General features: G+C 35.9%; 1 protein-coding gene across 7 annotated transcripts in view; it reads right to left on the bottom strand.

Moving 5' to 3' along the window:
• The window catches only part of SNTG1 (syntrophin gamma 1), a 121,334-nt gene that overhangs the window by 16,905 nt on the left and 76,983 nt on the right, over positions 1 to 27,446 (bottom strand). For all 7 annotated transcript variants that reach the window (XR_011468242.1, XM_070392300.1, XM_070392302.1 and 4 more), the window contains 5 exons: positions 25,777 to 25,879; positions 21,061 to 21,143; positions 18,189 to 18,319; positions 12,996 to 13,125; positions 2,786 to 2,824 (listed from right to left, as the gene is read on the bottom strand). Coding sequence is in view for 6 of the 7 variants with exons in the window: in XM_070392300.1 (XP_070248401.1) it covers positions 2,786 to 2,824; positions 12,996 to 13,125; positions 18,189 to 18,319; positions 21,061 to 21,143; positions 25,777 to 25,879 (486 nt within the window). In the remaining variant the exon portion in view is untranslated. The remainder of the gene's footprint in view (positions 1 to 2,785; positions 2,825 to 12,995; positions 13,126 to 18,188; positions 18,320 to 21,060; positions 21,144 to 25,776; positions 25,880 to 27,446) is intronic.

The following is a 27,446-nucleotide window of genomic DNA, read 5'->3' as shown; positions in this document are numbered from 1 at the left end:
TATATCTTACATAAAAGGCCCGTGGCCGTCACGCCATAATGCCATCGCGACCAAATGAGCAGCGGCTCTCGCAGTGGGTGGGGTGGGGCGTGAGCTACTAGTGGTGGAGAGCTATGATCGGCAGAGGGCGGGGCAGTGAGCTAGGAGCTCATGATTTCGTGTGCTCTGGGCCTCTAATATGTATATATTTACCAAGGAGTTCTGGTTTAGTGGTACTCTCATCTCACAGCACTTCTCACCTTACAGAATTTCAGAATTAATCTCAAGTCCCTAAATCAAGGGCGAGGAGATGTGATATCACCCAAGTCACCATCATTATGTTCCACCTGGCTTCTTATTCTTTTACACAGCGACCTCAACAGCATCTAACAAATCCATCTGTCTGCTTTTGATAAAGCTCCCAGAAGGTTTCTGACAAAACCATGCCTCTACACATCTGTAGGTGACACGAGGTGGTCCCTGCTACCACAGTGTACCTCGCAGGTGTTTTCCCACAGTATCCACTCCATTACCTCCTGGAGTCTGAGAAGCCTTACTGTGGATCGGCTCACCCACTTTCTAATGTGAATGCATTCCTTTTTCTCCTTTCATTGTTCTTTGCTTTCAGTCGACACCACTCCCACAAGGTGGGGCCATTCAGCTCAAGTAACAGGCCAGACTATGTCTCATTGCAGCCTTCCACATTACTTGGCATCAAGTTCACCCTCCCTCTCAAACCAGGAGGCCAGCCTGCTTCCTTTTCCTGGGTAAAGCAATCAAAACCACTCCTTCAGTCCTTTCGGGGGAAATTTCTTCTCTGCCCGAACCCATGGTGTTATAATGTCAGTCACCCACTATTTGATCAAATGTTTCATCAGGTGATTTTTTTTTTTTTGAGGAGAAGGTGGGCGGTTACAAGACTTTTGCTTTGTTAATACTTCTCTAAGAGAAATCATACTAAAGTGAATTTAAAGGAGAGCTAAACATGGAAGAGAAGTTACAAAGTGAGCTGAATGTACCCCGAGTGCTCTGAAACAAGCAGAAAGTGCTCTTCACTGTTGGTAGAGGGCATATGGTGGTGATGCGTTGACAGCTGAGCCTATTGTCATTTGTGTTCAGCTGTAGAAAACCCTCTCCTTTCCCTCCTGCCAGCTGCTTCCCCGAAAACCACTGCTGAGCCAGCCACTGCAGCAGCACAAAGCCCTCCACGGGGGGACCACGGCAATCACTCTGATTTGTCACCACCGAGGCTGGGCCCTACAGGCTTTCTCTCAAGACGTGGAAACGAAGCAGCTTGGGACTGTGCCAGGGAATTCTGGAGACTGGCAATCAGGAGAGAAAGAAGAGGCACCATGGGCAGCGCATAAAAGCAGGTCGACTTGGCAGCAGGGGCCAAGTGTGTTAACAGGAAGTAGGATGGCTATTGTCCAGCAACATGGGTCGGTGCTATCTGGAAAACACTGTTCGTCTGAGATGCATTACTCTGACAAATAAAATGGCCCTAGGCCATCCTGACTCACAATTAAAGAGTAACACTAAAGATTTCGGTTGTTGCTCGGCAAAGAGCTCTCTCAGATAAAATGGCATCCCAGCTCTCTGCATATAAAGGCAACATTTCCAGATGACTGGTAACCTGAACATTTTTCCTTCTCACATAGACAAGATGACATCGGGACTGCTATATCCCTAATGTTATACTCATTGGGGATACAGCGTGAATTAAATACAATGCAATAATGTACTTTAGATTCCACTTTGAGTGACTGTGCATTTCAAAAGAAAGAAGTAGAATATAGGCTATAAGAAAGAATAAGCGGTCCCAAGAAAACAGGTTGTTGTTTTCTAAAGAGCACAGGGAAGGGGAGATACAGAGTTTTGCAAAGGTTCTGATGTTCTAGATGAGATTGTGTAAGGTCTCACAGATGGAACATTTGGGAACAGGCTTAACAGACGGGAAGTTCCCCATATCTCTATCTGGAGGAAGAGAATTAGGCAGAAGTGAGGAGACGGAAGCTAGGTAGTTAGGAATCGGGACCATGGGGGAAAGAGAGGGAAGAAGTAGAACCTGGAACCCAGTTACTAAGACAACACAACTTGGCAAGGAAGGAAGAGTGCACGCAGAAGACATGAGCTCAAACGATATACCAATGACATGAGTCAAAACACTGAGCTTTCACTTACTTTTCTTACTTGAATTAATGTTTTTAGTATGCTTAGGAAAGTAATACAAAGCTTAATTCTAGCATAATAAAATGGTAAGGGGAATCCGTTATTATTTTCTATAATCAACTTACTTTGTTTTATAATCAATTACTAGTCTTATAAGGCAACTAAACTATTTGCTTGATTAATCAGACATTATTTTTATTCTATGCATTAATTTGACTCATTTTAAATACAGTCGGCAAATTGTGAAAATCCTCTTTAACATTTAGATTATTTATGTAAGTACTCCTAAATGTTGATACAGTAAAACTATTTCATGTAAATTGCTCTCCATGTTCTTTGACATTGTATTTAAATAATACAATTTGTGTAAAAAATAGTGTTCACTTAGTTTACTTGAAAAGTTTTTTAATATACTTTATATTGTCGATAGTATTACAGACTGCTTTTAATGTGATTAGATAAATAGATATATCGCATAATATGAAAGAAATCTAATAAACTATTTATTTTCCTGAATATAGTTAATAATAGTACACATTAGTTCCACATAAAATTAAATTTAATCCAGATTATCTTCTATAATAAGAACAATGAAAGAAAGATATAATTTGACTTTTCAAGTATTTGTCCATCTTACCTGCTGGTTTACAGGAAAGTTTCTGTTGATTTTTTTAATCTGCAATGATAAATAAATAGTAAAAGTAAGAACAACAAAGGTGACACAAGATTGCCTAAATTTTCTGAGAATCAATATTTAGTGAGTAAATATACATTGACACAATTAAGTCATTGCATCTAAAACAGCAATTATGAAAGGAAAAGAATTTTTACTATCAAAATATTTTCAAATTTCATATGAAAAATGTTAATGAACATTATGATACCACTTGAGAGAAGCAAACATCATTTGTGCAGTAAGTCATACAAAAAAGAAAAAGGAGGCTGTGTTGATTTTGAAAAAGCTTTCCATCTAATTTTTTTTTGTTTATGCAAAACCAAATGCCTATGCTTCCACACACTGTTAAATAATTATCTACCAAGAACAAAAGAGTAATATTCTGTAGTTTATATTTTCACTTTGAAATAATATTATTTCCAATTTGCTTTAACACTCGAGAACAGGGGAAATGGAGTATTTAAACGCTAAAGTATAAAGAAAAGGTGTCAAAATATTTTTAGTCAGAATCCCACATAAAGCATAACATCGACTTTCAGACAATTTAGTAAGTGACATTTTATTAGAATTTAAAATAAATCCTCAAAATAAGAATTCCTTCTGTTCTAAGTTATGTAAAATGCTCCAAAAACTGAATGAAAATGAATATGAGACTTAGATAAAGGACCTTAGGCTACACAGAGTCATTGTTCAGAATTTGTATTAGTTAAAACTAATTATAATTTTTCATTGCTTTTCTAAGAGAAACACAAAATGCTAATTCTGTATGGTATAATCTTATATCAGATTAATGAAGACTATTTTCATTTACAAGTTGTTTAATTGAATTATTTTATTTTTTCCTTTTAAAGTTGTAGATCATGGGAAATTAATGAATACTGTGGACAAAGTTGGAGAATCATCAAATGGCCCATCATAAGACCAGACTTATTGGCAAGATATTTCTCTTTTAAAATATAAAAGAAAAAAAATGAGAAGATTTATGTGATTTCAGCAAGGGGAAAAACATGTCTCTCTTACATTGCAAAAATCACTTCAAAACTGTTTTGGTCTGGTGGGGAATCAGCTAAGGAAATAGCTAAAACTACAGGTGTCATCAGCGACAACGAGGATAGTGTAGAGATGTAGACAGAAAGAGCAGGCCCCTAAACATCTGTTACCAACCAATCAAAAAGCCTGTATTGAATACTTGGTGGAATTATGCTTTTTGCACAGTTTCTGTAGCTTTGAGACTGGGTAACATGAAGAACTGGCCAGAAAGAAAGAACGAGGTCTAATGGGAAGAGAGGGATGCATGAGACAAGCAAAACCCAATTGGATCAAGGGTGGCATGTGAATTGTATCCCATAAAACTGCCTCATTTAGCCCTACCCGGGTTGGTTCAGTGGACAGAGCCTCGGCCTGCGGACCAAAGGGTCCCAGGTTCGATTCCAGTCAAAGGGCATGTACTTCAGTTGCAGGCTCTTTGCCTGGGCTCTGGTCAGGGCGTGTGCAGGAGGCAACCGATTGATGTGTTTCTCTCACATCCATGTTTCTCCCTGTCTTTTCCTCTCTTCCACTCTCTGTAAAATCAATGGAAAAATATCCTTGGGTGAGGATTAAAAACCAACAAACAAATAAAAAGATTGAAAGGCTTATTATAATTTAAAAACTGCCTCATTTTATGATGACTGCATCATTCAGTTAATATCAAAGCAGATGTTTTAGGTTGTGCAAATGAAAACAAGCTAATATTTGCCAATATCAAGAAAATGTTCAAACATCATTTAACTTTCAGTGAGTAGTTTTCCAAGAGACAAAGTAGGTTAGTTATTTTGTTGAAATGCTTCCTGACGTAAACTGCCAAAAATAAACTCTAATTGTGTAAATCACAAACCTATGATTGTCCAAATATGCATCTAATTCCCAAACATTCCCTTCCTTTTATCATGACGTAAGTAACAGACTGCAGCTGTTTGATTTTACTCCCGGTTACCCATTTTTGGTTGACAACCGCATGTCTCACATTCATATTTTTGTGTCTGAGGAAAAACAATGCAGAAATGTACAACATGCTCGCCTTAAGAAGCAGATATAAGGACTCAGAAATGTCAGTAGCGATAAAAGAAAAACAAAATCTACTGCAATGACACACATGTCTGTCAGAAACACATTCTGCAACCTCTAACCACAGGCCTTCATGTATTTCCCATAAATCTCCTTTCTGCTAGGTATTATTTTTTCATGACTTTCAATTGAACTGCAAGATGTATCAAGTCTTTTCAACGTGGCAGATATAATAGGAATTTTTTTCTTTAGTTTTTCACAACCAGCACGTCATGGAAAAAATAATCCATTTGTTCCACTTGCAAGTCTTTGCCATCTCTTGTTTCAGATCTCCATGGATTAAATATTTTTCACTTCTGAAGATAAATGAGTAAAATATAGGAAGATAGATGAAATATTTGCTGACTAAACTCAAAGGACTGATTAAATGTGTGTTGTGTGTATGTGTGTAAATCCTGAGGGACTAAGATGATCCCATAAAAATCACAGAGGGTATTATCTGTGCATTTTCTTTAGGATTAATACACCTTTAGTATCAAGCCGTGTGGCAGACATTTTTGGTTATCTGAATAAAAAGCTATTTGCAACCTTCTTTTCTTGATTATATCCTGCTATAAACGCTACAGAAAGTAAAGACTAGCCACCTGCACTGCCCTGGGTCCCCTCCTGCTGGGATTGTCACGGGACTGCGTTCAGAAGAATGAGACACTTCTCATTATTTAGTCCTTTATCTTAGCTTGATAAAAGGGAGGAGATGTAGGTGATGCTACTTATTCTTATTCACTTTCTTTCTTGTTCTTAACACTGACGTGATGTTCAAAAGTGTTGTAGCCCCTGGGTGGCCATGAGGTGGCAAACATCAGGGGAAAGCCAACACTCTATGGGTAGTGGCGGGCAATAATGTGAACAGATACAAGATGGGTCCTTGGTGGCTTCACAGAACAATTGAAGGAAAGCCAGCAAATGCCGCCATCCAGAATACTTGTCGGTTGAGGACAAAACCAATTATTTCTCCAGTAGGCCTTAGGGTTTCTCTTATGCACCAAGAAAGCATAAAAAATGCGGAGACAAAGAAACAGGACAAAACTGTCAATGGAGGATATTGAGTTCAGAACCATACTTTTAAGGTCTCTCAAGAACTATCTAGAAGCCGCCGATAAACTTATTGAGATCTACAAGAAATCTAATGAGACCCTTGATGTTGTGATAAAGAACCAACTAGAAATTAAGCATACATGGACTGAAATAAAGAATATTATACAGACTCCCAACAGCAGACCAGAGGAGCTCAAGAATCAAGTCAAAGATTTGAAATGCGAAGAAGCAAAAAACACCCAACCGGAAAAGCAAAATAAAAAAAGAATCCGAAAGTGTGAAGATAGTGTAAGGAGCCTCTGGGACAGCTTCAAGGATACCAACATCCAAATTATAGGGTTGCCAGAAGAAGAGAGAGGGCAAGATATTGAAAACCTATTTGAAGAAATAATGACAGAAAACTTCCCCTACCTGGTGAAAGAAATAGACTTACAAGTCCAGGAAGTGCAGAGAACCCCAAACAAAAGGAATCCAAAGAGGACCACACCAAGACACATCATAATTAAAATGCCAAGAGCAAAAGACAAAGAGAGAATCCTAAAAGCAGCAAGAGAAAGTAAATCAGTTATCTACAAGGGAGTACCCATACGACTGTCAGCTGATTTCTCAACAGAAACTTTGCAGGCCAGAAGGGAGTGGCAAGAAATATTCAAAGTGATAAATACCAAGAACCTACAACCAAGACTACTTTATCCAGCAAAGCTATCATTCAGAAGTGAAGGCCAGATAAAGAGCTTCACAGATAAGAAAAAGCCAAAGGAGTTAATCACCACCAAACCAGAATTATATGAAATGCTGAAAGGTATCCTTTAAGAGGAAGAAGAAGAAAAAGGTAAAGATACAAATTATGAACAGCAAATACACATCTATCAACAAGTGAATCTAAGAATCAAGTGAATAAATAATCTGATGAACAGAATGAACTGTTGATTATAATAGAATCAGGGACATAGAAAGGGAATGGACTGACTATTCTTGGGGGGGAAAGGGGAGTGGGAGATGCAGAAAGAGACTGGACAAAAATGGTGCACCTATGGATGAGGACAGTGGGTGGGGAGTGAGGGCGGAGGGTGGGGTGGGAACTGGAAGGAGGGGAGTTATGGGGGGAACAAATGTAATAATCTGAACAATAAAGATTTAATAAAAAAATAAATAAAAATAAAAGCTTACTACTTATCGAAATATTTTTTTTACCCACAATCAGTGGCAATTTTTATATTAAATGAGATTCATTATTGTGATTAAGTCTGTTAATTTTTCTCTTGTAGAGATCCATACTGCTACCTCTATATACATGTCTTCTGCCACCAATTAAACTGTTTTACTCATTGTTTATATATCAACTTGAGGAAACTGTCCTTACATTTCTGAGTAGGTACAGATATAGCCCCTCATAACACTTCTTTATGTTATCTATAAAAGTTGTAATTTCACATTTACTTGTGTGATCATTTAATTAATGTCTCCCTTCCTCACTAGACTATTGGTTCCATGAGGGAAAAAACTATCCATTTTTGCTTAAAATTATAGTGCTGACTCATACCAAATTGACACTGTAGGCCCTCAAAAATATTTATTGAATCAGTATATCAATAAATCAGGGAGCTGACAATGATCTAAAAATATGTCCATATCTGGCCCTAGCCAGTTTGGCTCAGAGTATAGAGTGTCAGCCTGCGGACTCAAGGGTCCCAGGTTCGATTCTGGTCAAGGGCACATGCCGGGGTTGTGGGCTCAATCCCCAGTAGAGGGTGTGCAGGAGGCAGCCAATCAATGATTTCCTCTCATCATTGATGTTTCTATCTCTCTCTTCCTCTCCCTTCCTCTCTGAAATCAATAAAATTATATTTTAAAAATAATGTCCATATCTGGCATTAATGTAACTATATATAAGGCAAATATATGTATACATATATTTAGATTACATACACATATATACACACTTATGTATATTTTAAATAAATTTTTTATTTTAAAAGTTTTAGAATTACAGAAATGTTCCAAAAATAGCAATTCCCATATAACATATACCCAGTTTCTCTTATTATTAGCATCTTATATTTAATTACCATAGAAGATTTGTTAAAATGAATGAACCAATAGCAAAGTACTGAATTTTTATTAACTAAATCCATGCTTTATTAAGATTTCTTTCGTTTTTAAATAATATCCTTTTCAGTTCCAGAATCTCATCCAGGATACCATGTTTCATTTAGTCACCATGTCTTCTTAGGCTACTCTTGGTTTTGAAAGTTTCTCAGACTTTCCTTGTTTTTTATGACATCAATTTTGAGACTTATTGGACAGGTATTTTGTAATATCTTCATCAGTTGGAATTTTTTTGATGCTTTTCTCGTTGCACAACAAAGGTTATGAAATGTAGGAGGAAGCCTATGGGGTAAAGTACTATTTTTACTATATCATATTAAGATACTGTCAACATGACTAAATTTTGAGTTCAACTTTGATCATTTGGTTGGAGTTATGTTTTTTTAGGTGTCTTCATAATAATGTTATACTTTTTTCCTACTTTTACTCTGTACTCTGAAAGAAAGTCACTATATACATTAAGAAACAACATTTCAAAAGAAAACATATCTTTAGTACCCTCATAATTTTTATTTAAGTTACTAATATCCTCAATATTTTATTTGCATTAACATTGTAGGACATACTCCTCAAAAATGGGGGTTATAAACTATGGTATTTAGCAGTTGCAGAAACATATTATCTGAATCTTCTGGTTACCTAGTAAGAATCTCAATCTTTGAAATTTAAGAACCTTTTAAACTTTTGCCCAACTGGCTTTAGTATGCGTTGCTTGCCTCACATTAAGTATTTTGTAATTGGTGCAATCAATACAAGAACTAGGATTTCTAACTCATAAGTGTATTTAGATAAAAATACACATTTAAACTTTGAATGTTTTACTACTGCTAATAGTATATAATACTAATGAGAAATCATAAATTTTGATTAATCATCATAATAAATACAACATCAATGAGTGTTTTCCATATATAGATAGATAGTATACAATCAGTAAATTCATGCCAAGATAATAATGAATCTTTAAGAGACTCAAGATTGTGGTAATGTCAGTAACAAAAGCTTAAAAGTATAATTAATCCTCTACTTTTCTAAAGAGCTTTAACATCTAGTGATAGTGAGTGATTAGGATGAGAAAGACTGGGATGACATCCCAACAAGGACCAGAGGAAAAAACCAGTGATATTACTATAAAAAAAAAAAAGAATGGTGACATATGATACTTGTCTTTATATATTGGAGGAATTGCCAAGTAAAGAAGGAAATAAATTATGATTTGTTTTTCCCAAGAAAGAACTGGCACAAATGGATGAGAGATATAAGAGAGTTTTGTTCATTAGAAGCAGAATTCCTGATACTGTCAAATGTTCAGTTGCTGCAAAATGAAGCAGTGGTTTTCTTGACGTTGAGAACCTTCCAGCAGGGAACCTCGCAGGAGATATTTCTCTCTTTTAGAGAATATGTTGGGGTTTTTGAAAAATATGCTTTTAGTGATTTTAGAGAGAGAGGAAGGCAGAGGGAGAGAGAGAAACACTGATGTGAGGGACACATTGATTGGCTGCCTCCTGCATGCACCCCACACCCCAACCAGGGATAAAGACAGCTACCTGGGCATGTGGCCCGACCAGGAATCAAACCGGTGGCCTTTCAGTGGGTGGAACGATGCTCAAGCAAGTGAGTCATACCAGGCCAATATTTCTTAATTGGGTGGGAGGTAGGGCAAGATGATTTCCATGGTCCCTTCTTGAGAGTAAACACGTAAAAATGTTCTTAAGAGAGTCATGGTTGCCCTGCAATATCCACGTGTCCCAATGTATTTGCCTGGATTTGCAATCTGACATATGCCTTCCAGTTTATTTACTCCTGGCCCTCTGGGACACTGTATTGTCCACCTGATGCCTACTAGAAAGTCACTCAGTGATTTAGATGAAGAAGCCTTATTTAAAAAACACACTTGTTTATCAGACACCTCATTATGGCAGGTAGACATGTAGAAGGGACATAAGGAACTATGACCAGACAACAGTCCATCCACAGGAATCATCGGTGGCAGCCAGAGCTGCTGGCACATCCCTCCACCACATGAAGACAAGTCCTGAAAACTGCCTTTTCTACCATTTACTAAGCGCACTGTAACTACTTTGGAGCCACTTGAATAATGGTAAAGTAAAATTAAAATGTGTTTGTCTGAGTATTTTAACCATCCACTGACATCTGGAAAAATGTTTTTAAACAGCAACTACAATTACATGAAATTTTCACGTAAAACAGGTATGAAAATCTCCCTATTTCACAGAATTATCATTGCTGGGATTGGTGAACAAAGACAATGAAAAATAGGTAGTGGGCCCTACCTGGTGTGGCTCAGTGGATGGAGCGTTGGCCTGTGGGCCGAGGGGTCCAGGGTTCGATTCTGGTCGGGGGCGCATGCCTAGGTTGCGGGCTTAGTCCCCAGTGTGGGGCATGTAGGAGGCAGCCAATCAATGATTCTCTCTCATCATTGATGTTTCCATCTCTCTCTCTCTCTCTCTCTCCCTCCCTCCCTCTCTGAGATCAATAAAAATATATATTTTTTAAAAAGCAGTGTATTGCTCCACTTATTCTAGTACTGGTTTGTTTATTGTTTCTTTTTTTATTTTCCTTTTTTTTTATTTAAAGAAATAACTTTTAACTTCCTCCTCAGTCTATTCTTTAATCGGGCCACACATGAAAACATGATTCATTATTTTAAAATCCTATAAAGCTACGATTTTAATATTCCACTTTTTATTCTAATCATCACTTACGTATATGTAAGGACATTTCAAGTACATCATTGCAAGCTCATGATTTTATTTTTAACTTATTTTATAATTATTTTGAATGAGAACTGATTATGAGATCAAAAGCACATGCAATCAGAGTATAATCACAGGGAGGTTAAAGAACAAGTAAGTAACGTAGAAAAGAGCCACATTATCATAAGAGACATGTGGCTCTCTCAGCAGCTACAACAGTAAAGAGAGGAGAATTGTCTGCTTTCCTAAGTTTCAAGCTGAGCACTGATCACAAGGCTGAAAAACAGGCAGTAAAATGTGACTTTTCCTTCTTTGTGCTTCCAGAAGAGAGAGACACTTACATCTTCACTTTCTGTTTAAAATAAAGTACTGACTTTTCAAATGCCTGTTTTCTAGTTTATAGCATTCTAACCGAACACACATTCCCATGAAACAGTTTTTATGAGTACTCCTAGGTTTGGGGTGGTCAATGAAAATTTGGATCTAGGTCAAGAGAAAAAGTTTAACATTCTATTCTTCTTAAATTTTTTTCTAATAAATATAAGATCTTGGCTCATTTGGAGAATTAATTATAGCATGCAATAAAATACAGAGTTCGTACTCCCACAAGGTGTGTCTGTCTTTTCTTTAACCCTAGAACATCCCTATAAAGGAATAGGGGTTGAGAATAAAAGGCGTAATCCTCAGAGATCTTCTCCTTTTTCTTTCTGTCACTCTGATACCTCTTGTTATCATGTGTAATTCCAATACGATGAAACCACCACATTCACAAAGATTGAGTGTTGCAGGGCCATTCTTGCCCAAGACAGACATGCCCAAGCCAGGCCTCCTAGTTTAGAGATATCCCAAGTAAGGCATCGTGAAAAAAATCACCTGACTTTATTATGAGACACAGGTTAAACATACCAAATAAACAAACATTTTAAAAAGGTAGCATAATACCAAGTATTGATATGACCTGTGAAAAAAGACCTGTCAACCTTAAATTTCACAGTATCTTGGAAAACTTTGGCATTACCAGAAAATGCTGAGTATATACATACCCCATGACTATTGATTTCATTCCTAGATAATCCCTAGGCATCCACACAGGAGATGTATGCATGATCATCTATGACACCCATCGTTGCCTTTAATGGCTGACAGTCTTCTTATTTTTAAGAAATATTTGCCACAATCCTTTTCAGATTTCAAAGCAAAATCTGAGCAAATAAAGTTGGATCTGGAGAGTCATTTATGTGAAAAGAGTTCTGGATTTTCATGAGTTGGTAAAAAAAAGTTACATACTTTTGCTTGACTTTTGAATTTTTCCTAAGATTTCTTAAATGTTCCAGCATGACATAGAAGAGTTGTGGAAAGAGGAGAATGTTTAAGACATGGATAATATGTAATAGATATTTTAAAAGAGTAATTAAGATCAAATAAGTTAAATGCTATACACCAATACTCAATGAAGTGAGGTTTATAGTCTCAGATATTTTGTTAAACGATACTTCCCCAAAAAGTACGGGGAAGAAAGGATTGACAAGTTTATTAATCAACAGCGATAATCATAAGGAAGTAATAATAAAGAGACAGGAATGAGAAAAGAAAAAAAAAGAAGAAAGACAGAGAAAAAGTAGAGAAGTCATTCCTGATAATATGGGTATGGCTCTAACGTGCGAATTACCATTTCCCACAAGAACATCTCTGACTGCTCCAGTGCCAGTGTAGTCTTAGGTAAGATCTTCAGTCTATATGCCAACTCTTTTCATCCTCCCTCCCACCACTTCAAAAATTTCTACCTGTGATTCTAAGGTCACTAAAGGAAAATCAACAATACTTGAAATTTAGTATTGTTTCATTCCAGAATACTTCTGTATACACACACACAAACACACACATGCATGCACATATCTATATATATTTTATATATAAAGTGACTACATGCTAAATCTATATTTTCAGTTATTTAACTAATGCAGATGTTTAGCACGTTTCTGGATGGAAACCTATGTGTGAAAGTATTCTTGAACTGATACATTTGGCTACTTTCTGGTCAGTATTCCAGAAAGCTTTCATGATGGATTTTCTTAGTTGAACATCAAATAGTTGGTATAAAGTTATATATACGTGTGTGTGTGTGCGTGTGTGTGTGTATTTTTAAAAGAAATTTACCACAGTGAGGAACTCTACGGCCAGGTAATACTTGAATCACTACTTACATTGTGCTTCGTGAGGTTTGAAATATTAGTTGCTATTGCTTGCAGCCAGTCGATGCAGTCGTCAGCAGCGAGGCACTGAATGATCCCACTGCAGACCCCGTCCACAGCAATGACTTGAAAAGCATTCTGCCTGCAGATATGTCAGCACAGATCAGATCAAAATGTCATCTCATGTATCTATTTGCAACTTGAAATCAAATCTGTTGAAAAATTCTTCTCTCAAACTATATAAATACAGCTTCAAATTCAGACTTGTTCGCTACTCTTAATATCTGTTTTTAAATAGAAGACTAAAGATAAACTAAGATAACATGTAATTTTGAATTCTCAGAAAGCATCTTGAGATTCAGATACATTTGAAGACATTTTGAGCTATAAAATATATATTATGTAAATAGAAGTACATCTACGATGCTTTAGGACTCTTTCCCAGTTTACCAGAAAATGATACCTCCCACATAGCCCAAAACAGGATTGAACCTGCATCCAAGGTATGTGCCCTTGACCTGGAATCAAACCCATGACCCTTCTGTCCAAGGGCTGGTGCTCTAACCACTGAGAAAACTGGCCCAGGCTCCTCTTGACATTTTCAATGCATCTTCTTATTTATAATTGAAAGATCACATTAAAAAAACACCAATATTAAACATCATGTAAAAAAAGTCACTTGATATTATAAGCTGCAGTGTTTTTGTTAATTGTTAAACCACTTTCAGCCCCAGTTTTCTTGTCTTTTCAAATTTGGTTTGGAAAAGAGGTTCTTGTAGCTCCTCTTCAGGTCTAAATGCTCATACTCTAAATTATGTGAATGTTGTGCATTTCAATAACAATTAAACTTTTCCTCAAAATGTAATAACTAATCTATGTAAATATGTCTATGAACTTGTTGATTTTATTGTTGTTGTTGTGGGAGAAAATTAAACAATGCCATTGTAAATTGTTTGCCAAGTGCTATAGAATTTAAAGCAACTCTGTGCAACTCTAATATTTATTTTTTTCTGTATCAAGTTACTATGTTTGGATATAAGCTTGATGAACAGAAATAGACAAAAATCCCAAAATACACTGAAGGCACTCTAATGTCTCGTGCTTGAGAATTATTCTTTTGTACAACACAACAAACTTTAGAAAATGGACACACTGCTTTGAAATCCTATTCAGAACTGTGCCCTTGGTAAAAGCCTTTTGCCTCTAAAACGCTCAGCATCTAAATTAACATTTTTAGAGAAATTTGCTCTGATATTCTTAGCCAAGCACTTTCAACTGATAACAAAGAAGTATCCAAATATACATGTTTGATCTACCTTAAAACTATATGAAAACCCTTTAAAAAGTACAACTATCGTTTGTGTAATCTTCTTCTGAATTTATGACAAAAATATGCATGGCACAAAAAGAATGTAATGTTCCATGATTTTCTTAGGTTTAATTTTAGATTCAACAGCGAATAAGACTAAAATATCTACACAGAAGCTCAGCCATCCTAGGAAAATGAGAACTAATTTGACTTTAGCAATATACATTTCTTTCCTTCCACTTTCTGATTACCGTAACTATTGCTTCATGTACCATGAATTAAAGTGTGTCTTGGGCATATTTGTTCGTTCTGTTTTAAATGAATCACGGCAGTTTGATATTTTTAGCTGACTGGAGTTAATACACTTAGATCAAATCTGCAATTTATGTAATCATATATGTGACATAAGTCCTAGATAAAATTCTGAAGGACTTAACCTTTCATAAATCCAGGGCTGTATATTAACATATATCACTTTTGACATCTGTCTCTACTTTTCAGGTTGGCTTGATGGAAACCCTATCATAAATAGAAGTGAAGTATTTGAAGAGCTTCCTTGTTTGCATACGATCTCTTACTTGATTTGGTTATTTGGGAAGGTGTTGAGTAAAATAGATTGATTAAAATAGATTGATTGATTAAAAAGATTACTGTTTTGGGGCATGATTTTGCCTCTACTATTGAATGAATTAGAGTGTTGATTAATTGGTCAACAGGGCCCCAATTTTCCCTAAAGGAAACTGAGAATAATATAGACCAAAAGGTGGCAGGTTCTGGTCAGGACACATACTTAGGTTGTGGGTTTGATCTCCAATCAGGACACATGCAGAAGACAACCAATTGATGTCTCTCTCTCTCTCTCTCTCAAAAACTCAGTACTAATTTAAAAAAAGATCTTTGCAAGCCATGCTGCAACATTTCTATATAATCTTGAAAGCTGAAGCATTGGAATGAATGAAAGGATCTCATTTGTATTTTAGAACGATATCTCTGTGGTGGTTAAAAAAGGTGGAAAACTTAATAAGGTTAAGAGAGATATAAGAAGGATATTGAATTACTCAAAATGGCCCTCGCCGGTTTTGCTCAGTGGTTAGAGCATCGGCTAATGGACTGAGCGTCCTGGGTTTGATTCCAGTCAAGGGCAGGTACCTTGGTTGCAGGCTCAATCCCTGGCCTTGGTCAGGGTACATGCGGGAGGCAACCAATCAGATGTGTCTCTCTCACATCGATGTTTCTCTCTCTGTGTCTCTCCCTTCCCTTCCACTCTCTCTAAAAATCCATGGGGGAAAAATATCCTCTGGTGAGGATTAACAAAAAATAATAACAGTAAATTACTCAAGATGAACAATGATAAGAATCAGTTTCTAGAGAGTGGTTCTGGGTATGTAGGAAGAAATATTTACTCAAAAGATATTGAAAACATGCCATTTACTTGATTTGGTTATTTGGGAAGGTGTTGAATAAAAAATAAAAAGAAGCACTCAGGTTAGTGATTTCAGTAATTTATTCTATTTCTCATTCAGTTCATGGACACAGACAACAGTGCGGTAGGTCTTGGATGGACGGGGTTGGTGCGGGGTGGAAGGGATCAGTGAGGCGGGAGGGGGAAGGAGACATATGTAATACTTTTAACAAGAAGATAAATTAAAAGAAAACAATTAATATAATATACAAACACTTTTGAACCATAAAGCATACTAAGCACTAAAAGTAAAGAGATAAATACTTTTTCCAAACCTCAAATATACATTATGTATATATTATATATATACTATTATATTCATTATGCTCACTTTTCACACACAAAAAATAAAGCTTAGTGATTAAAACATCAGCCAAAGTTCACAAAGCTCTACTTCTCCTTCTAATTCCCTGACAGTGCAATTTTCTTCAATATTTTGACATTTCAGAATTGAAAATAGACATATGTTAGACCTTTTACTTATGTCTAAAATAATTATATAAAATAATTATGAAATATAATATGAAATTAGACATATATTAGACATACAGTATGAATTAATTACCATAGAAAATACATAACATCTCATCACTGATAGAAATGAGAAGTATTACCTCATTGAAGTTATAATGATGGACCTCGGCAAAACCAACCAACAAATTGTTTCCTGGTTTTTGAGCTAAATAATCTTCTATATTTGTCACCATAGAACAATTATTTGTCTTTTCTTTTGGATCCTTACTATTCCCACTGCCTGTGAGCTTCTTTAGAGGCGGAACCAAACACAACATCTCCCAGTCACACACATGAAATAAACTTTTATTGAATGAAGGGGTGAACAGTAAATGGTGTTCTTGAATCTGAATTGCTGTGCTATCCACTCTGAATAGCGCTATGTTTACAACTGCTCATTACTGTATTATTTATTGAGTGTAATTCATTCAGTCGCTAAAAGCTTGATGTATGATTAGGAAACTAAGATAATTTTACTTACAACTTAGGGAGGATAAAAGGGCCTAAATGGAATGAATGTTTCTGTACTTCACTCAAAGTGATAAATTGTCAGTACCGGTAGTGCCAGAAGATATGCATGTATACTGAAGAACGAATGTAGAACACTACCCAGAAAACTATGGGAAATGTTATATTCAAAAACACTATAAATAAACTAAGATGTAACCCTAAAACTGTGAGTATAGCTGAAGCAAACTTTGATGGAAATGTCTAGTTCTGATTACATATATTAGGAAAATAATCTGAAAAAGTAATGATCAAATGAGGGTTTGGCAAAACTGTGGCCTATGGGCTAAATCTAGCCTGTCGTCTGTTTTTATAAATAAAGTTTTATTGGAACAGAGCCATACCCATTCATTTATATATTATGTATGGCAGTTTTTATTGTAAAGGGCAGAATTAAAGAGTTGTGACAGAGACGTTAAGGCCTGCAAAGCCTAAAATAGTTACTATACCACTCTTTACAGAAAACTTTCTAGGCCCCTAGAACTTCCATCTCAAGAAACTGCAAGAACAGAAAAGCAAGCCAAAGAATTGAAGGAATGGAAACAACACAAAAAAAGAAGCCGAAACTAATGATTTGCAATATGTACACATAACAAATAGCTTCAACAAAGCCTCAAATTAGTCCTTTGAAAAAAATAAATAAAATTTACAATCCCCTAGCAAAACAACCAAGATAAAAGAGAAAAAACTAATTTCAAGAATGATAAGTAAGACATCACTAGTGTTCCTACACTTATTTAAGAAACTAAAACTATGAGAATATTATAAACTATATGAAAATAATTTTGCTGTCAACTAAATTATACACTTTCCTTGAGAAAATATTTTATTAAAAAGAACACAAGAAGAAATATAAAAATTCCATTAAACTATATCTATTAAAGACACTGAATCCATTACAAAACTATTATTAGAGTCAGGGTTTTAAGTGCTGTGTTTTTTAAAAATTAGATTAATAAATGTTTTACTGTGTTATACTATTCTTTCCTAATTCTTCTTCATACTACCAGAAATATCCTATATAATAAAAGCCTAATATGCTAAGTGTCCCACCATTCATTTGACCCTCTGACCAGTCGCTCTGATGTCCAATGACCACCAGGGGGCAAATGCTCCGACCGGTAGGTTAGCTTGCTGCTGGGGTCCGGCCGATTGGGACTGGGCAAGATGGGCTGGACATGGCCTAGAACCCTCCTGCGGTCCCTCCCCAGCCCTAATTGTGCACCAGCGGGGTCCCTCGGCCTGGCCGGCACCCTCTCACAATCTGCAGGCCAGGCCGAGGGACCCCACTGGTACACGAATCTGTGGTCCTCTACTATGAAAATAAGAACCAGAAGACATCCTATATTAAGAGTTTGACTAAAGGTCCCTGTTTGAATTAAGAAAAAATTGGAACTTAGTAACATGAACTCACCGACTCAAATCTGTCCCGGGCACATACTGAGAGAAACGAGAATGAAGTAGAGGGAGCAGTCTAAGGTCACACCATCGCTTTTCCCATCTCAAGCCTGGAGAAGTTGGCCATGAAGAACATGATAATGTGTCCTGAAAAGAATTCCAACATTCACTAGTGTCTTTTTTTTTTTTCTTTCTGTGTTTTGAGTTTCTATTTCACAAATCCTTATGGGGGATATATTTTCCCCTAAATAATCAGAAGGTATTTACAGATTACCACAAGGAGAATTCCATATTCATTAACAATGAAATTATAGTTGTTAACTACTTTATGAATGGAATTCTAACTGAAAATGCAGGAGTACATCACTGAGATTAAGGATGGTAGAAAAGCATGCCAAAAATGGGGATGGAGATGGAAGAAAAAATAAATGTGTGACAAAACTGAATTCATCCACAAATGGGAAAGACAGGGCAAAACTATAATGGCAATGAACTCATAAGTGACAAATAAAAATAAGTTTGTACTTAATTCAATTAGCCAGTATTTTCTGAGTATCTGCTAAGCACAGAACCCTTATAAGTGCCTGTGATTTATCAGTTACTGGCAAATATTTTTGAGTATAATAAATTTTCTTATCAAACAACTTTTAAAAACTACTCAAAGAAATACTTGTCCATTATTTTAACTTCATGTTTATCAAATGTTTGTATTTTCTTGTATTTAATGTCATGTTAATCAAATACTGCTGATGTAAAATCACATGTATTTTATGTTTCATTAGAAGTTTGGATTTTTTTTCTTATGTATAGAGGAGATGATTTGGATATAATGGAGCTTTCCATTTAATCTTGATTTATGCCTCTATCATTATATGAGCTTCATTGTTAAATTTTCTTTGTGGCAGTAGCACATGGCGTAATGTTGACATTTAAGCTGTCATGGGTTGTAAGAGGCCAAGGCTTAATTTGATGAGGGGACTGTTGATACTGATTTCTCTATAATTTCTGAATGACAGTGTTAGAAAGATGTTCTATTTTAGTCACCTTTTCTTTTGGATATTAATTTATTTAAAATTGCTTAGGAAATTGTAAAAAATGTCCACCACACCATTATCATTAAAGGTTGAATTATTCTTGGCATTATTATGTTAATTGACAGCAATTGTGTACAGACAAATCTACATCTTTAAAAGAGTTGAGAGCACTCAGAAGGGTGAAGTGGCTAAGACCTCTCAGTGAGAGGCCCCCTTCGGTTAGTGAACACTTCAGTGTAAGACACCTGTCTTTTGATGCAAGACAGATGCTCTTAAAGCTTATCTGGCGACTGCAAAAACACAAACATGGGTTTCATATGAATCTTTCTCCTGGTCTTCATGTACGATATGGTAGATGGCCAGCATGGGGTCATTTGGGTGGCAGTACAACAGGGGGAAGAGGATTTAGGCTCCAAATCAGAATCAGACCACCTGGTTTCAAAATCCCAATTTCCTAAATGACTAGACCTTTAGCCTACGGGCAAAATATGTCAATTATCTGTATCTTATTGTACTTATTTCTAAAGATAAAGCTATCACAAGACTCCTCTTACAAAAAAACAAGCAAAACTAAAGCTTTTTTAGATGCATTAGATCAGCGGTTCTCAACCTGTGGGTCGCGACCCCTTTGGGGGTCGAACGACCCTTTCATAGGGGCTGCCTAAGACCATCGGGAAACACATATATAATTACATATTGTTTTTGTGATTTATCACTACGCTTTAATTATGTTCAATTTGTAACAATGAAATTGGGGGTCACCACAACATGAGGAACTGTATTAAAGGGTCGTGGCATGAGGAAGGTTGACAACCACTGCATTAGAGCATTGTTTCCCTACCTTTCCAGCAGAAGCACCTATACGTCTTCTAGTCCAATATGTGGAATCCTATATAATAAAAGGCTAATATGCAAATCGACTGAATGGTGGAACGACCATTCGCTATGATGTGCACTGACCACCAGGGGGCAGATGGTCAATGCAGGAGCTGCCCCCTCGTGGTCAGTGCGCTCCCACAGGGGGAGCGCCACTCAGTCAGAAGCCGGCTCACGGCTGGCGAGTGCAGTGGAGGTTGTGGGAGCTTCTCCCACCTCCAAGGCAGCGCTAAGGATCCCTTGGGGGATGCACTGGGCCTCTAGTAAAAAAATAAAAGCATCTTACTGTTAGCTCTGTTAGCCTTCATGTTTGTAAGCACAGAGGATAATTGTTAGTTTTACATATAACCAGAAAGGATTGCTTTGTATTTAGAATGCATGAATGTTTTAAAAGTTTTAAAAAATTATAAAATTCAAATAAAACCTGTTTATTCCAAAATATAAGTGAAAAATTTAAAAAAATTTCATTAAATATATAAAAAACTCACATGCTGATTTTATCAATCATTAAATGTATGTATAGCTTAACATTCATTATAGACTAACATGATGTATGGGTTAGATTTTTCTCATTTTACATTAATTCCCTGATATGCATGAAGATGGTTAAGAAAATCTAAAAAGTGGCAAATAAAATAGCTCCTTTTAGCTAAGTAATTTCAGTAGAAAAATGATAAAAATCATGGCAAATCATTTAGAGCATGAAATTACATATAATATGCAATGTCATAAAATGATTATAAGATGTTATGCATGACCTCTTGCAGCTAAAAGTCTCTCCAGCTTTCAGACCTCAGAGGAGAAAAATAACTGACCTACTTATGTTTTCCTTCCTGGCTTATGATACTTAAATTATGAAGCCACCAAGGATTTCAAACCAGATTCAATATCAGGTTCTGCAAATTATAAATATACATATTTGGGGGGCTTTTGGCGTTAGCCTCCTTATTAATATGAACCACGCATCAGTCATCTTACTGTATTATTGGGATGATAGTTGAGATGTAAGCCACTGTCACACAGAGGAGAGGAGGTGCCACTACTCTGGTCGCTTGGTGCACCTACAGGGAACAAAAACAAACACCCCACTGGTCAGAATGCCAAAGTGCTCTAGACCGGTGGTCGGCAAACTCATTAGTCAAGAGAGCCAAATATCAACAGTACAACGATTGAAATTTCTTTTGAGAGCCAAATTTTTTAAACTTAAACTATATAGGTAGGTACATTATAATTAACTTAATTAGGGTACTCCTACGCTGGTCTGTGCTAAAAGCGTCCTCAATCTGAGGGGTGGACCTCAGCGAACGTACCCCCACTTCTTCTAACGCCACTTCTTCAAAATAGACTCGCCCAGGCCGAAAACCGACTTCTGCGCATGGGCCACGAAGTTTCAATTGCACTGTACGTGCGCGCCCGCACGTGGTATTTTGTGGAAGAGCCATACTCCAGGGGCCAAAGAGCCGCATGTGGCTCGCGAGCCGTGGTTTGCCGACCACTGCTCTAGACGAATGCATGCTACACTGTTATATTTTATTTTATTTTTTTGATATATTTTATTGATTTTTTTTACAGAGAGGAAGGGAGAGGGATAGAGAGCTAGAAACATCGATGAGAGAGAAACATCGATCAGCTGCCTCCTGCACAACCCCCACTGGGGATGTGCCCGCAACCAGGGTATATGCCCTTGACCGGAATCAAACCTGGGACCCTTCAGTCTGCAGGCTAACGCTTGATCCACTGAGCCCAGCCGGTCAGGACTACACTGTTATATTTTATTATGCTCAATTATATCAATCAAATCAGGTAGTAAAGTAAATTTCTATTTCACTTATATCAAAGTCAGAGTTTTCCAAGTTAACTCATTGACTAAAGTTATCGGGGTACTAAAAGAGACCTGCAAATATTGATCTTTGATTTCAGAAAAGGGAAGGCTTTATTAAGGAAAATAAACAGCCTTATAAAAGTAGTATATAATTTTATTTTTTTTCTTTCTTAATTAAGGTATTTTTTTTATATATATATATTATTGATTTTTTACAGAGAGGAAGGGAGAGAGATAGAGAGTTAGAAACATTGATGAGAGAGAAACATCGATCAGCTAGCTGCCTCCTGCACATCTCCTACCGGGGATGTGCCCGCAACCCAGGTACATGCCCCTGACTGGAATCGAACCTGGGACCTTTCAGTCCGCAGGCCGACGCTCTATCCACTGAGCCAAACCGGTTTCGGCTCTTGATTAAGGTATTACATATGTGTCCTTATCCCCCCCTTTGCCCCCCAACCCCCACCCCTACTCTCCAAAATGATCTATATTTATTATACTTAATAGTGCAGTGTTTTGTTTGTCATCAAAGTTCTATATAATGTCATGTTTCAGCCTCTTGGCAAATCCTACCTTTAGATGCAAAAAAAAGGTTTTCTGTGTCCTGTTTTTACAAGATCTCTTAGTAAATACTATACTTGGAAGTACCCTTATTGCCACTATCTACTTTTGCAAAACTGCAACAAAAAACTGAGACCTATTAATATTTATTTTTTAAAGATGAGCTATTGGTGTTTTAAATATTTTTCATTTTTCAAGATTTCACAATTTGGTAATTTTTAAAATTAGGACTAGAAACATATTTCTTGATTTCTGTTTTATTTAAGCTTTTCTAAAGATGATATGCTTTTTGGAATGGCTAATGTTGACAAACATGAGCTATTAATGTAATTGACTCCCAGTTTTCATTTGCAATATTATACTTAAATTTAAACATCAGGGTCAAAAGTAACACTCCTAATATATTAACTGATGTGTGAAAATGTAATGATTTTGTTCTACACTTTTATTACTCTAAAATTCTTAAGTTGGCTTGGCGCTCAGAAGGGAATCATACACTTTTTCCTATACTAGCCTGAATATGGTTTTTCCACTCTTTAAATCTTAAAGATTTCATACTTTGTTTTAGCTACTTTTCCTGTTGATGTTTATCTGTATCTCTCTTAGGAGACAATATTTGTAATGCACACACATATTACTTTAAAACTTTTAACCATTTTGAATGGAATAAAATGAAATCATATCAAATTCTGTGAATTGGCAACTTAGTTTAAATAGACAAAAACCATTGGGAAAAAAACCTTATCAAAACTTATAAAAGAAGAAACTTAACAATATATTAGCAAATTAAAGCCAGTAATAATAATAATAAACAATACTTCATGACCATGTGGTGTTTCTCCTCGGAATATCAGCTTGATTTGGCATTCAAAATCAATTTTTTTATGGTCACCACATCAATAGAATAAAAAATATATATAATATCTCAAGGGATATAAAAAAATAAAAATAATTGAGACAGGGGCGGGATCTCCACCACCAATTCCTCTGGGGACCAAAGCAAGACAGAGACCACTGAGGGAGTCCGGAGGCTATGGTGGGGCAGCAAGTCTAGCATCAGAGGTCACCCCCACCCCAGCCGCACCCCAGGCCCTGCGGCCCCAAGAGCAGCGAGAAGTGATGGCGGCGGAAGTGGCCGCCTTCCCTATGGACCACAGGTTCCTGAGACCGGCCTTGCCCATCACCTATGTCCTGTACAGGGACAAGGCAGAATGGTGCTGCAGGACGATGGCCCCAAACAGTGGGGGGGGGGGGGGGGGGGGGACAGAAAAGTCCCAAAAAGGAAATCTGTCGTCTTTTCAACATGAACTCGAATCCCTTAGCATTAACTTCTCCTTGAATGGTCTATGCATCACAATTTGCAGCACCAATGATTGCAGGTAACTTTTATGTAATGGATATAATGTAACTTGAATTTCAGCTCAGGAAGCGAGCAAGTGCTGTTAGAGAAATGGCACTGGTAGACTTGTTCCACACAGGGTGACTATAAACCTTCAGTTTGTAAAAAATACAATATCTTTAAGGCTCAATAAAGTGAAGTACAATAAAATGAGTATGTTTGTATAATGCTGCAGTAATCATCAGTGTGATTTTATTGCAAGAATAGACCTAAATTAATGAAAATAAAAAAGCGGTTCCTTGATTCTTGATTGCTATTTCAGACACAAAAAAGTAATTAATATAAGATGGACTATAAAATTCAATGCTATCAGGCTGCTAGGAAAAAATGTAGGTAAATATCTTTGTGGTCTCAGGTTTGGCCATTATTTTTCACAGAATATACAGACAGGAATAAGCATATACAACAAAAATGACCAAGAAAAAGAATGGTAAATTAGGTTTTATCAAAATTTAAAACTGCAAACCTAAGACAACTTTAGATAAAAAATATAGTTATGCACAGATGGAGTGAAAATGTAACATATATAGCTGACAAAGGCTTATATACAGATTACCTGGTATATTTTTCAAACTCTTGCAGTGCAATCATAGAAAGACATAATAATAGAAAAATGGACAAAAAGCTTGAGTAGACACATTACAAAATAAGATATGCAAATGGACAATAAGATATGCAAATGGCACATGATAAGGAGCTAATCATCATTAGTCTTCTGAGAAGTGCAAATTAAAACTATAATAAGATACCACTACACATCAATATAATGGATGAAAATAATCTTTGACCATCAAATATTTGAATAATGTAGAGCCTCCAGAGCTCTCATACACTGCTGGAGTAGAAAGTGAGAGGTCTTCAAATATATGCTTATTTTAGAAATATGTTTGATAGTTTGTTAACAAGTTAATTATACTATTCTATAACTCAGCTCTTCCATTTCTATATACTTATAATTGCAACATAAAACTGTAAAACTTCCCACACCTACACAAGAATGTTCATAGCAGTTCAATCTATAATAGCAAAATACTGGCAACAGCTCTGTTGTCTATAAGCAGAATAATGCAATATCAAACTGTACTATATTCATATAATAGAACCTAATATTACACAGCAATATAAATGAACAAACTACTAAAATATAAAACAATGATTGCACATAATGAAAGAAGCCAGACATAAAAGAGTAAATACAGTATGATTCTACTCTACCCAGTTTTAAAAGAAACAAGTATATGACGGTAAATGTGAAATCAATGGTTGTTTCTGGCGATGTTATTTACTGGGAAGAGGCACGGAGGAGCCATTCTGTGATTTTGCAGGTTGTGGAGTAAGCAAATGTGTATTTGCTAGAACTGTTCATACTATTCATTTAACGTCTTTGCATTTCATTGCATGCAAATTATGCCTGAGTTAAAAATGTATTCTTCTTTGACAGTTTTAGCAAAAATATTAGAAAATATACATTTCAGAGTATGCAAATGATATAGACATTTTTAAGTAACTCTTATGAAAATTCATACGTTTCCACATTTTCATACAGAAAGCATGTGTCAATGCTTGTTTAGCAAGTCCAGTAGTTAAATAAATGTCGATCATTCTCCAGTTAGAAAAATTATATTCATCAAATATCATTAATTATACTTACTAGAGATACACAATGCATATATTTGATATGATACTTATTTTTTAACTAAACAATGCTTCTCCAATTAAATATTGGAAAATAACTGTAAATGTAATGAATACATTCTGAAATAAAAATAACACCTGTTCTTTTAGCATAAGTATTCAAAGTATTCTGGCAGAAATCCACATCGGAAAAGAAATTACTATTACTAATTAATGTCAGGAAATAATATTTATAAAGTAAATGTGATGATTATACCTAGTCTTCATAAATGCTTACATGCACAATCTTCATTCAGTGGGAGTTTGAGGAAAGCAGGTGCTCTTTTTAAAAAAGACACTGTTAGGGTCACTTCTTCTCCAGCATTCCTAAGAACTTGAACCTACAATTAAAAAAAAAAAAAAGATTACAATGATATTACCAGTGTGTTCACAAAAGTTTTATGGTTGCAAAATCTGGAAATGATGTGCTGTCTTTTCCATCTTTCACTATTCCCTGGTGGTCAGAAATATTTTATGAAAGACAGAGGGGAATAAATGATCTAACATTGCAGAAACACAGCCATCAATGTTCATCTTCTTTCTACCATTCTGTGGTCCCTTGTTCGCTCACTGTATCATCATTGCCATTCATATTTACTGAGATTATCTTGAGCTTATGGTCTATATTAGACAAAAATGAACAATCATGAAATTTACAGTAAAATGTAGTGCTCAACCCACTATACTTATTAAGTTAAAAATATTTATTGAGCATATATGCAACATTTGGAGGTCTACAAATAAATGACCCTGTAGATGTTGCCCAGGGTGCTAATTTCATGTCAATAAAATGGCTCCAATTCACTCAAACTCTTTGCAAAATAAAAACAGGTATTATTTTCCCATTATACCATTGTACATTTTACTTTCATTTCCCTGAATATTTAGAATAATAATAAGACTATTATTATCAATAACTCAACATTTTCCAAATCAATCTACCAGTTAAAATAATGGCACTTTCTTAAAAATTATTCCAGGACAAGTGTAGGGAAATTAAAAGAAATACAAGAAGCAGAGGATTTACTTAAAGCAAACATACCTGGAAAAGATATAAATATATTTATAATTTTAAAAATCTTGTGTAAACTAAAAAAAGAAATAAGAATAATTAGTGAACAAAGAATGTATTGCATAACTGATGGACATAGACAACATTGTGGTGATGGCTAGAGGGAAGGGGGGGCAAGAGCTGGGTGGAGGTGGGCAAAGGTTGGGGGGGACGTGGGGACATCTATAATAATGTAAACAATAAAAATAAAGTTATAAAAAAAGAATAATTAGTGAAAAAGTAGTTACTAGACATAGGAACATAACATGTTATAAAACATGTAGAAACAATGCTCAACTTCAAGTTATTAAAGAATTGGCTATCAAAATAATTTACATTAATTTCTGGTCCCAAAAACATGCTTCTCCTTATTAAGTGCAACTATAAACATGAGAGAAAAATGCAAACGACAACCAAAATAGAATTCTAAAAGGTAGACTTAAAAAAAAAGAATTGAGTAGGGACCCCAGGACTGGAGAAACAGGACAGGGGAGGGATATTTTAAGTGTTTTTACCCAATAGAGGAATCATTTATGGCTAAGGTAAAGCATTCTTTTGTCCATCTAGAGCAGTGGTTCTCAACCTTCCTAATGCTGCAACCCTTTAATACAGTTCCTCATGTTGTGGTGACCCACAACCATAAAATTACTTTTGTTGCTACTTCATAGCTGTAATTTTGCTACTGTTATGAATCGTAATGTAAATATCTGATATGCAGGATGTATTTTCATTGTTACAAATTGAACATAATGAAAGCATAGTGATTAATCACAAAAACAATATGTAATTATATATGTGTTTTCCGATGGTCTTAGGCGACCCCTGTGAAAGGGTCGTTTGACCCCAAAGGGGTCGAG

The sequence above is a fragment of the Myotis yumanensis genome, unplaced genomic scaffold (genome assembly GCF_028538775.1).
Source record: "Myotis yumanensis isolate MYYU_CA2020_CCGP unplaced genomic scaffold, mMyoYum1.0.hap1 SCAF_15, whole genome shotgun sequence".
NCBI classification, from domain to species: Eukaryota; Metazoa; Chordata; class Mammalia; order Chiroptera; family Vespertilionidae; genus Myotis; species Myotis yumanensis.
The sequence above is the reverse complement of the archived record's forward strand: the minus strand, read 5'-3'. Positions and strand labels throughout refer to the sequence as shown.